This window comes from Podarcis erhardii (genome assembly GCF_964252035.2).
Source record: "Podarcis erhardii genome assembly, chromosome: 5".
Taxonomy (NCBI): domain Eukaryota; kingdom Metazoa; phylum Chordata; class Lepidosauria; order Squamata; family Lacertidae; genus Podarcis; species Podarcis erhardii.
This window is the reverse complement of record NC_138509.1, coordinates 8,667,239-8,678,879: the sequence shown is the minus strand read 5'-3', so window position 1 is coordinate 8,678,879 and position 11,641 is coordinate 8,667,239. Positions and strand designations below refer to the sequence as shown.

The following is an 11,641-nucleotide window of genomic DNA, read 5'->3' as shown; positions in this document are numbered from 1 at the left end:
AAATCAGATGTCAGGCACGCAGAAGCTTGCACACACTCTCCTGAATTGTGTTTTACTTGTCAGAGTGACCCATAAGGATGGTTTCCTAACACCTGCGCTTGGTAATAAGGCAGCTCAGAGCAGATAGAGAAATGAAGCTCCTGTCAACAATGCCTTCTTCTCATCAACGCGCCAGGAGTCGGGACTTGAGCTATGCGACTTAGTTATGCACTTCAGCCTAGATGCAGCTCAGCTGCAAAGGCTGGTTTTGTTCACCGATGAATTCTGCTGCAATGCAGAGTATCTGGGCTGCAGTACACCAAGCACTTCACCGGGACTAAACCTTCGGTTAACACAGAAGGAGGTTCTCAATGCTGCTTTTGCCATGCTGCTGATAAACATGGGTCAGGGGGCAGCTGAATAAGGCAGAGTTGCAGCACCCCCACTTTTGCCCCACCCCTCACCTCACCAGTCAAGACTCCACCAATCTCAACATTGCCGGAAAGGTCTGCCAGAGGAAGGAGTAATTTTTAAACCAGTAAGGGAAGGGAGGAAGCTAAGAATGATATGAGGAAACAGTCACCCCTGTGCTCCTGATTTAAAGCCTGGTAACTTGTTAATTTTTATTGCTTTTCTCTTTTTTGTGAGTTTATCGATGGATTTCTAAAATGAAGAGTTTTGGTTCTAAACTCGTCTATCACATTGACTGACTCCCCCATCCTTTCCTAAGCCTGGAAGTTATTCCCATCCTCCCCTTCTCAAATTCCAAATCACTTTCCCCCAAAGCTTCTTTTAATTAATAAATAGTGACACTTGGGTATTTGCTAAGCGTTTGCACAATCAATAGAATAAAAAATGTGACAAGGAATGTCCCATGTAACCACTGTTGTGCCTGTGAGGACAAATTGAGGACTTTGTCAATTGGACAGATGGAAGGAAGCATGTTCTGCGATGTTTTTACCATTGCAACACCCAAGGGCTCATGTAGGGAGTTCAGTGTGCATTATAGGCTCATGTATGTGGGTGTGTCCACCAGAAAAATTAAAAAGAGGCTATTAGAGCATAGGGGGGGGGGGCTGGCATAAAGGGTATTAGAGCATAGAATGTTGGTCCCTTTGGCGAAACACTTTACTGAATATGGACTTACGTAGGTCTTGGACCCTACATAGTACAAATTGAGAAGGTGGCAACTGGATTGTGTAGTCACCCTGAAGATCTTAATATGCCAGGTGGATTAAATGAAGAGTGAAACTGATCTCCTATACTATAGCTTATAGTGAATTTGTTTGCTATGTGCATAATGATAGGATGTCAGTTATTTTAATAACTGGCCGTTGAGGATCTTTGAGTTATTAGATACAGTGGTACCTTGGGTTACAGACGCTTCAGGTTATGTGTTTTCGGGTTGCACACTGCGCCGAACCTGGAAGTATTGGAACGAGTTACTTCTGGGTTTCGGGGCTCACGCATGCACAGAGGCACTAAATTGCCCTTTGCGCATGTGCAGAAGCGTCGGATCGCAACCCGTGCATGCACAGACGCGGCGCTGCGGGTTGTGAATGTGCCTCCCGCACGGATCACGTTCATAACCCGAGGTTCCACTGTACTTCCTATGGCTAGAAGGTTAAGCACCCTAGAAGAGATCATCTTTACCTAGCAGTTTTAGAGCTGTGGGAGGATTTTCCACTGTGTTCAAAATTAACTATACAGCTGTGTTGCTTTGTGACCGATAACACCGTTGCAAAAAGGGTGGACTGGGAGGTAGCTCTGTGTCCTCCTCTGACAGTTCCAGGGGTCCTTCATCAGGTTTAATGATTTTAGATGATGATTCATGGCAATGTCTTCATAATGGTTTTTAGTATTAATAATAATCTTCAGATGCCTGTAGCAGAACTAGAGACTAAAGAGGCAAGTTGCTAACGCTGAGCAAGATATGCTTAGTATAATCTGTTGTAATCTTGGACTATATTCTTTTATAATTCAAAGAACTTCTCTTTTTTATTTCTTGTGCTGGATTTAAATATATTGAATTTGGACTACTATTTATTCCAGTTTTGAAATTTTTATACTGAAGTTATAAAGTTAAAGGTTGTATAACATACTGTGTTTTTAAACAATATTTCGTACCTTATCTGAGGCACGAAACCACTATTATTGGTACAGGGTTTTGTGTTAAGATTACAAATGTTTATTCACTGAAGATGCCTTGTTGAAATGTGCCTGGCTGGTTCATCTAAGGAGAACTCACTTTCTTGGCATTTGACCTATAAGCAAAATTTGAGAGGGCATTCTTGATGCTTGTTTGTAGGGTGTATTTCGTGGTGTTATGTACTGAAGTTCTCACCCTGGGCCAGCAGGGGGATACTGTAGATAGTTATGCAAATAAGGGATCAAAAGTGACGTTCAGTGATTGGATAGTTTTAGAAAATTGTTACAGTTACGTTGTACTGGAGCTCTATATAAGCAGGCTGACTGAACCCTTCAGTTCAGTTCTGTTCTGGCCTGTGAATAAACAAGAGCTGTTTGAAGAATCGCTGTGTCGTCTGATATGTTCACCCACATCTTAACACATGGAATATTAGAAATTATCTTCACGTTTCTGACCTACAGTTGAGTATTTTACCTTAGCTTTGTCTTTTTGAAGTGGTGTTCTGTACAGGAGAGTGGAACTTTCTGTGTATGCTTTGCCTTAGAACTCAGCCAGCCCATTTTAATGGCCACAACATTAAACTCCAGGAGCAAATGAAGGACAGGTTAGTGCTCAAAAAGCAAGGGAACAACCTAGCACCTCACCTGGTAGCACTGTGAGAAATGCGCTTCGGAAGCTGTATCCCATGGTGTTTGCCCCTAGGCAGATGTACATTCCAGCATCCTCTTCCTTAGCCCTTGTGATCATGAGCTTGTTCAGGTAGGAGCCATCAGGACGGGACCAGACCTCTCCCGTAGGCAGCACCACAAACTTCTGCCCCCCAACATCGATGGTGGAATTGTACTTGTTCTCGGTGCCATACTCCACTCTCTTCAGCCACTGAATGACAGGCTTGACGTCACTCCTCACCTTACACTGAAACGAGGTTGTGCCCCCATAGTCTACTGTTGTGTTCACAGGATGTGTCCCGGTAAGAATTGGCTTGGATCTTGTTCTCTCTGGAAGTAAGAACAAACCAAGCAACTTTTTTAATGCATTCAGAAATCTTCCTTCTGATGGACTATGATGGACTGTTAACAAAACTCTGGATTCCCCCTCACCTTTGGGCACAGTAGGCTTTTAAGCTGCTTCACATATGCACTGAGCATGCAGACTGTGGGGCTGCTTTACATGTGAGGGGTCATCTGACCCTTCCTTCCTTCCTTCCTTCCTTCCTTCCTTCCTTCCTTCCTTCCTTCCTTTATAATGCTGTTAAATCAGCCATACTTGTATATGGTCCATTACCAGCAAAATCCAACACTGTCACATTTCACTTCCCCAAAATGTGGGGAATGGTAAAAAGAGGTCGAAAGGTAGAGTCAAACCTCTGCAAAACTCTTGGGAGTTGTTTAAAACCAGAATGTTAGAAGCACAAGGGCCAAGAAAACGCCAGTATGGTTAATGAGCAGTGCCAAAGTAGCTATGAGAGGCAAGAAGACTTCTTTTGGAAAATGGAAACCTTTTCTGTTTCTGTTTAGATTAGTTTGTTTTGTATTGTATTGTATTGTATTGTATTGTATTGTATTGTATTGTATTGTATTGTATTGCATTGCATTGCATTGTATTGTATTATGAAAAGCCTTAATAAAGTCTTACTACTACTAATAGAAATCTTGTCTGAATGAGAACTAAAAGTAATGTAAATGTTGACAAAGGAAATGCAAGCAGACAATAAGGGATGCTTTTTTTAAAAAAGAGAATACATTAGTGGCAGGAGACTGGCTAGAGGGGCACTTGGACCTTTGGGTGCCAAGAGAGTCAAAGATGTGCTAAAGGAAGATAAGGAGAATACAGAGAGGATGAATGAATTCTTTGCATGTCTTCACAGTGGAAGATACAGGTCAGATCCCTGTGGCTGAACTAATTTTCACAATAAGGGAGTCTGAGGAACTCAGACAAATATTGGTGCTGAGACACAAAGTTCTGGCCTTGTTGACAAAAGCAAAACTGACAAATTACCAGGCCTGGATGGCATCCAGCTGATAGTGCTCAAAAGAAGTCAATTACGAAATTCCTGATCTTCTAATAAAAACATGCAACTTGTCTCTAAGATCAGCCTCCGCATCTGAGGAGAGGAAAATGGTCAACATAACACTAGTTTTTTAAAAAAGGGGGGGGGCTGGCTGGAAATTGCAGGCCAGTTAGCTTAACATCCACCCTAGGAAAACTGCTGGGAAGTATTGTTAAAGATAAAACAACCAACCATATAGAAGAGCAAGCCTCATAGAAACCACATTGGTTCTACTTCACACCCGCCCCAAGTGCCTTGCACTGCGATAATGCTGCTTGCTTGCTTTCCTGAATGGAGGATGGAAAAGAATGTGCAGAAACCTGCTTTTTGCATGGCTGAAATGTGGCCTACGAAAGTAAACATTTCCTCTGTTGCCCACTTGTATTTGGTCTCTGGTCCTGCCTAGGTGGCCCCTAAAAGGTTATCCATGCAGCCCTCAGGCTGTTAAAAGGTCCCCCCATCCCTGCCGTAAATTATACTAACACGTTTGTGGCAGACACAAGCTGGAAAGAGTTAAATTTGGATAAGCAGGTGACAAGTGACCAGTAGCTTAGAAAGAAGGGTTAAGTGAGGAAATGGAGTAAATCCTGAACTACCCCACAGCCTTCTGCCAAAATATTAAGAAACCCTTCAAACCTTTATCTGCCTAAGTCTGGCAACTTTCATTCTTAGCCTGCCAAAGCTCATGAAAACAAAGGATATATACATCTTTGGCTTGATAAAAGCCAAGATAAATGGGGGCAGAAGAGAACTTGTTACAAATGCTGCCTGGTTTTGATGAAGTAAAAATGCCGCCTCTGACATTAGGATGAGGCTTGATTCATTTCCATGTCTCTGCTCCCGGTTTTAATGTAAACACATGTTTTTATTGCCTCCACAGAGCTGCCTTTTTATCATTACCAGATGTCCAGCAGGTTTGTATACTCAACACAAAACAGAATCCTGCCACATGTGCTTTTCATTCACATTTTTACACAGAAAAAGAGTTATCATTGAGCAGATGATTCCCTTTGGATGTGGGAATTTCCACAGCAGAACTAATTTTATTATGCCAAAAACCAAGGGGTACAAATCAGATCTATTAAATCACTGAGAGTGGTGGTGCTCACTTCAGTGGATGTAACTTGGACCTACATATTGTCGAAGCAGACAATATAATGGCACTACATAAGGTCACATTGTGCATAGTACTGCAGGTTAGTAGCTGTTATGTTCCATCCTAAGCAACACCTAGGAAAAGCAAGTAGCAGATAGCAGATACCATGTGGCCCATGGGTTGTTGGACAGAACATCTGAGCTTTCCTCCTGCAGTCTCTCTTCTAGTATAATAATAATAATAGTCTTCTGAGTCAACACAGAGTAATGTTGTAACACCAGATCTTGATTTGGCACAGAAAACAAATGAGATGGAGGAGACAGTTCACAAAATCACAAGGGAAGCAGTGATAGTGGCGACGTGGGAATGATCTAATCACCCACAAGCCTTACATTTTCAATAATTCAATTGATGAGATTCTACCATTTCTCTTCAGTGACTTTTAGCTGCCCCAATTATTTGCAATTCTGTCACTGAGCCCAAAACACAAAGCACTGCCGAATATGAAAAAGGAACGTTTTCCGCTGTTCCTTTACGTGATAAAAACGTCAATGCACAATTACCACCTCTTCAAATTCTTTTCATTTTGACAAATTATAGCTTTCTGTTAGAGTGGATCTCTACCCATCAACTCTCCTGACAGCAGAGTATCCGTTTAGGGTTAGTATATCTGTCCCAAGAGTTCTGCTGCTAAGATTTTGTAATCGTTTTATGGGTCCAAAATCAGGAACAGTTCCAGACATCCCAGGTCTTCCCAATTGCTTGGCCTCTTTTTACAGACTCGACCCAGTCAGATAGCTGTGAAAAGTTCTGATTAGCTTCGTTCTACATTTCCAGTCTATATCTGAGCCAATAAAACTTATCTCTGTGCACACACTACCTCTCTAAATGTTGTTGGGTCCACTACAGTATTTACATCACAAAGAGGTGTAGAGTTTGGGGACCATCATTGTATGTGTTTCATTTCTGAGTCCTAAGCCTGGAAGCAAACCCATCTGATTTAAGTGGAACTTACCGTATTTTTCGCTCTATAGGACACACTTTTCCCCTCCAAAAATTGAGGGGAAATGTGTGTGCGTCCTATGGAGTGAATGCAGGCTCCTTGGCTTCAACGATAGCAACGTTAAGCCTCCGAAGGGCAGAGGGAGCGCTCCCTCCACGCTCTGGAGGACACGCGTTGCTTTCGCTGAAGCCTGGAGAGCGAGAGGCGTCGGTGCTCACCAACCCCTCTCGCTCTCCAGGCTTCAGGGATAGCCATGCGCAGCCCCTCCGGTGGGGAGAGGCTGCACGTGGCTATGGCTTCTTTAGAAGGCTAAAGAGGAAGAGTCAGTGGAAGAAGATTGGAAGAAATTTAAAGTTTATTTACAGAAGAAATTTAAAGTTTATTTACAGAAACATTGTAAAATTAAGGAATGTTAGAAGGAGGCTGGAATGAAGTTATGTGGCTTTAGCAGAAATATTATAAAGGATTAAGTAAAAATAGACTGTTAATGGATGAAAGGAGGAAAGGTAAAGTTACATTATATTAAGATAAATTATAGGATAAAAATTGGGAAAGATGGAAAGGATTTGCTGAAATAGTTAACCGAACTAGAATACAAAAAAAGGGAGGTGCGAGGAGGTCAAGGAAACAAGCAAATGAAAGATAAGTTATGGGAAGGTTCGTTGTGTTTTTCTAATTGTTTCTATTTTTCTGTTTTTTATAATTATTTTTTTCTTCTCTTTTCTATTCTCTTTTTTTCTTATTGTGATGTGATGTTAAGTTTTTGTTTAACTTGGTGTTTTTCTTTTCTTTTTTTGTAACCTTTTAAATTTTAATAAATAATATATATATATATATATATATATATATGCAGGTTTTGGTGTCCTCGGGTGTCTTCCCGTGTAAAAGTTACAAAAATTGAGGGGAAATGTTCGGTTAACTATTTCGGTTAACTATTTCAGCAAATCCTTTCCATCTTTCCCAATTTTTATCCTATAATTTATCTTAATATAATGTAACTTTACCTTTCCTCCTTTCATCCATTAACAGTCTATTTTTACTTAATCCTTTATAATATTTCTGCTAAAGCCACATAACTTCATTCCAGCCTCCTTCTAACATTCCTTAATTTTACAATGTTTCTGTAAATAAACTTTAAATTTCTTCTGTAAATAAACTTTAAATTTCTTCCAATCTTCTTCCACTGACTCTTCCTCTTTAGCCTTCTAAAGAAGCCATAGCCACGTGCAGCCTCTCCCCACCGGAGGGGCTGCGCATGGCTATCCCTGAAGCCTGGAGAGCGAGAGGGGTTGGTGAGCACCGACGCCTCTCGCTCTCCAGGCTTCAGCGAAAGCAACGCGTGTCCTCCAGAGCGTGGAGGGAGCGCTCCCTCTGCCCTTCGGAGGCTTAACGTTGCTATCGTTGAAGCCAAGGAGCCTGCATTCACTCCATAGGACGCACACACATTTCCCCTCAATTTTTGGAGGGGAAAAGTGTGTCCTATAGAGCGAAAAATACGGTAAGTTCCACTTAAATCAGATGGGTTTGCTTCCAGGCTTAGGACTCAGAAATGAAACACATACAATGATGGTCCCCAAACTCTACACCTCTTTGTGATGTAAATACTGTAGTGGACCCAACAACATTTAGAGAGGTAGTGTGTGCACAGAGATAAGTTTTATTGGCTCAGATATAGACTGGAAATGTAGAACGAAGCTAATCAGAACTTTTCACAGCTATCTGACTGGGTCGAGTCTGTAAAAAGAGGCCAAGCAATTGGGAAGACCTGGGATGTCTGGAACTGTTCCTGATTTTGGACCCATAAAACGATTACAAAATCTTAGCAGCAGAACTCTTGGGACAGATATACTAACCCTAAACGGATACTCTGCTGTCAGGAGAGTTGATGGGTAGAGATCCACTCTAACAGAAACTTTTACACGGGAAGACACCCGAGGACACCAAAACCTGCATTCCTGTACCCATGAAAATCTACGAAAGCATATATATATATATATATATATATAAAAATAGAAGGCTAAAGAGGAAGCCAAAACAGCCAGCGGGATGGATCCCACTGGCTGCCTTGGCTTGTGACATAGCCGCGCGCAACCCCTCTGGCAGGGAGAGGTTGCGCGCATCCTGTACGCTGCTCTTTGGGGCTGGGGGGGAAATAAGATTATTTTTCTTGATTCCCCCCCCCTAAAAACTGGGTGCGCCCTATGGTCCGGTGTGCCGTATGGAGCGAAAAATACGGTACATCCAGGTGTGGATGCTTCAGTACTTACGTATCACTTCAACTTTGTAGGTAGCATTGATTTCCCCAATTCTGTTGAATACTCGGCAGGTGTACTTCCCACTGTCCTCTGGCTTCAGGTTCTTCAAATTCAGCGTCCACTTCTTCCTTTTGTTCTCACCCATCACCTGCGGCATTAGAGGCTTGTTGTCTTTTAACCAGCTGATGTCCGGTCGAGGATTCCCGCTAGCCATGCATTTCAAGCGGACCGAACTCCCGACAGGTCTGGCAATCACTCTCCTTCTCATTTTGGCCGGCTGAGTGAACCGAGGGCGAGCTGCAATGGCAAGCAAGGCATCAAGGGGGGGGACTGGCAAAACGGTATAATAATAATAATAATAATAATAATAATAATAATAATAATAATTTATTATTTATACCCTGCCCATCTGGCTGAGTTTCCCCAGCCACTCTGGGCGGCTCCCAATCAAGTGTTAAAAACAATACAGCCTTACATATTAAAAACTTCCCTGAACAGGGCTGCCTTCAGATGTCTTCTGAATGTCAGGTAGTTGTTTATCTCTTTGACATCTGGTGGGAGGGCGTTCCACAGGGTGGGCGCCACTACCGAGAAGGCCCTCTGCCTGGTTCCCTGTAGCCTCACTTCTCGCAATGAGGGAACCGCCAGAAGGCCCTCGGCGCTGGATCTCAGTGTCTGGGCTGAACGATGGGGGTGGAGACGCTCCTTCAGGTATACAGGACCAAGGCCGTTTAGGGCTTTAAAGGTCAACACCAACACTTTGAATCGTGCTCGGAAACGTACTGGGTATACAGTGAGTCAGAGGGTTATGCCCATGAGCAACGAAAGCCAAATCTATAAGGCACTAAGCTACACAGGTGACACAGAGTCCATCATCCTACAAACCTTACAGTTCTTTAGTGCTAACATTTGGGAACCTTCCAAAACCATCAACACAGTATGAGATAGGTATTATTGTTATACATGTGCACACTGCATTTTTCCAAGTTCCTGTTTATCACAAGTTCTTTCTCCTAACAAGAATTATAGGCCAAGTACCAGGCTTCCCACCAAGTACCAAGCTTGCTTTGAAAAGCACTCAATTTGTCTGAGCTACCTCACAGAACCCTGTGTGTGTATGTGTGTGTGTGCGTGCACGCGCGTGTGGACACACACACACAGATTGTATCAAAGCTTTTTCAAAGAAAGCTAATAAAAACCCATGGACTACACCTTTACCCTTTTCAAAAATCTATCTGTGATACTCCAGATCCATTTGAATCAGGGTTTAGGCCTGGTTTTGGTATGGGAAATTCCTTGATCACCCTGTATGATCATCTCTGTTGGGACAGAGACAGGAGCCGTGTGCCCTTGTTAATTCTCCCTGATATCTAAGCAGCCTTCTATACTGTCGACGTGGCATTCTTCTGAAGTGACTGTCCAAGCTGGGTCGGGTGGCACCAATCCAGTTCTACTTGGGTTATTTTCTGAGGGTGTTGCCATGAGGTTTGTTTTTATCCCCCATGCTTTTTTAACACCTACATGAAACCAGTGAGTGGCATCATCTGGAGTTGGAGAGTAAGTTGTCAACAATACACTGATGATATAGAGCTCTTCTTTGCACCTGCCATTTTATAACATAAGTGCTCTTAAAATTAAACACTCTGAATAGTACTAATTTTAATTACTGAGATACGTTGATATGTGTGCATTCTATAAAGGTAAAGGTAAAGGACCCCTGGGGGTTAAGTCCAGTCAAAGGCAATTATGAAGTGTGGCGCTCATCTCGCTTCAGGCTGAGGGAGCCGGCGTTTGTCCACAGACAGCTTTCCAGGTCATGTGGCCAGCAGGACTAAACAGCTTCTGGCACAACGGAACACCGTGACGGAAACCAGAGCACACAGAAATGCTGTTTACCTTCCAGCCACAGTGGTACCTATTTATCTACTTGCACTGGCGTGCTTTCAAACTGCTAGGTTGGCAGGAGCTGGGACAGAGCAACAGAAGCTCACTCCGTCGCAGGGATTCAAACCACCAACCTTCTTTTTTTTAATAATATTTTTATTGAATTTATGAAATACAGAAAAAAAAAGAATAAAAGACAGATATAAGAAATAAAATAGAAAAGTTGCAGATTTCCATATTCTTTCTTTTCAGCAAATCTAATGGACTTCCCCGCATCCTCCTAACCCTGCGTTCTCTGTGATACAAAACATCAGCAATTTGTTAACTTATTTCAAAACTTATTGTATCTTTCATTTTATCATGTTACCTAGTTTCCAAAATGTTGTAACCCAAATCTTATACGTTTTAGCTTAAACATAATAAAGTTATTTCATTATTCCACCTCTGACTTCTTGTACCTTAATTTTCATTTCATTAATTTACAATTGCTGAAGCTAGAGTTTCCTAAAAAGTGCATTTTTTAACATTCATACAACTTATAATGTTTTTTCAAATAGTCTTTAAATTTTTCCCAGTCTTCCTCGATTGTTTCTTCTCCCAAGTCTCGGATTCTGCCAGTCATTTCGGCCAGTTCCATATAGTCCATCAACTGCGTCTGCCATTCCTCCAGCGTGGGTAAAATTGGAAGACAGCGTTGTGTCTTCCAATGCTTAGCAATCAGGATCCTTGCTGCTGTGGTAGCATACATAAAAAAAGTTCTATCTTTCTTAAATACTCTCTGGTCCACAATGCCCAGAAGAAAGGCCTCCGGTTTCTTAGGTAAGGTAAATCTAAGTACCTTTTTTAGTTCATTATGAATCATCTCCCAAAAGGCCTTCACTTTCGGGCAAGTCCACCAGAGGTGAAAGAATGTCCCTTCCGCCTCTTTACATTTCCAACATTTGTTGTCAGACAGGTGATATATCTTAGCAAGTTTGACTGGGGTCATGTACCACCGGTATATCATTTTCATAATATTTTCCTTCAAGGCACTACATGCCGTAAATTTCATTCCGCAAACCACCAACCTTCTGATCAGCAAGCCCAAGAGGCTCAGTGGTTTAGACCACAGTGCCACCTGCTTCCCTACACATTGATACCTCACTGGATCACTTATTTTACAAAGATGGGCTGAAAAATTTTGAATGAAGAGATGAATAGATCATTTTCTGATCAATAAAGCAAT

General features: G+C 42.2%; 2 protein-coding genes across 2 annotated transcripts in view; one reads left to right on the top strand and one right to left on the bottom strand.

The window, feature by feature from the left end:
- FGFRL1 (fibroblast growth factor receptor like 1) overlaps positions 1-11,641 on the bottom strand; it is a 175,908-nt gene that overhangs the window by 4,188 nt on the left and 160,079 nt on the right. Inside the window, exons 5-6 of the mRNA XM_081860981.1 lie at positions 8,545-8,829; positions 2,773-3,126 (exon numbers count right to left, since the gene is read on the bottom strand). Of these exons, the coding sequence (XP_081717107.1) occupies positions 2,773-3,126; positions 8,545-8,829 (639 nt within the window). The remainder of the gene's footprint in view (positions 1-2,772; positions 3,127-8,544; positions 8,830-11,641) is intronic.
- Positions 1-11,641, top strand: part of SPON2 (spondin 2) — a 130,079-nt gene that overhangs the window by 99,915 nt on the left and 18,523 nt on the right. The gene's annotated exons all lie outside the window — the stretch shown is intronic.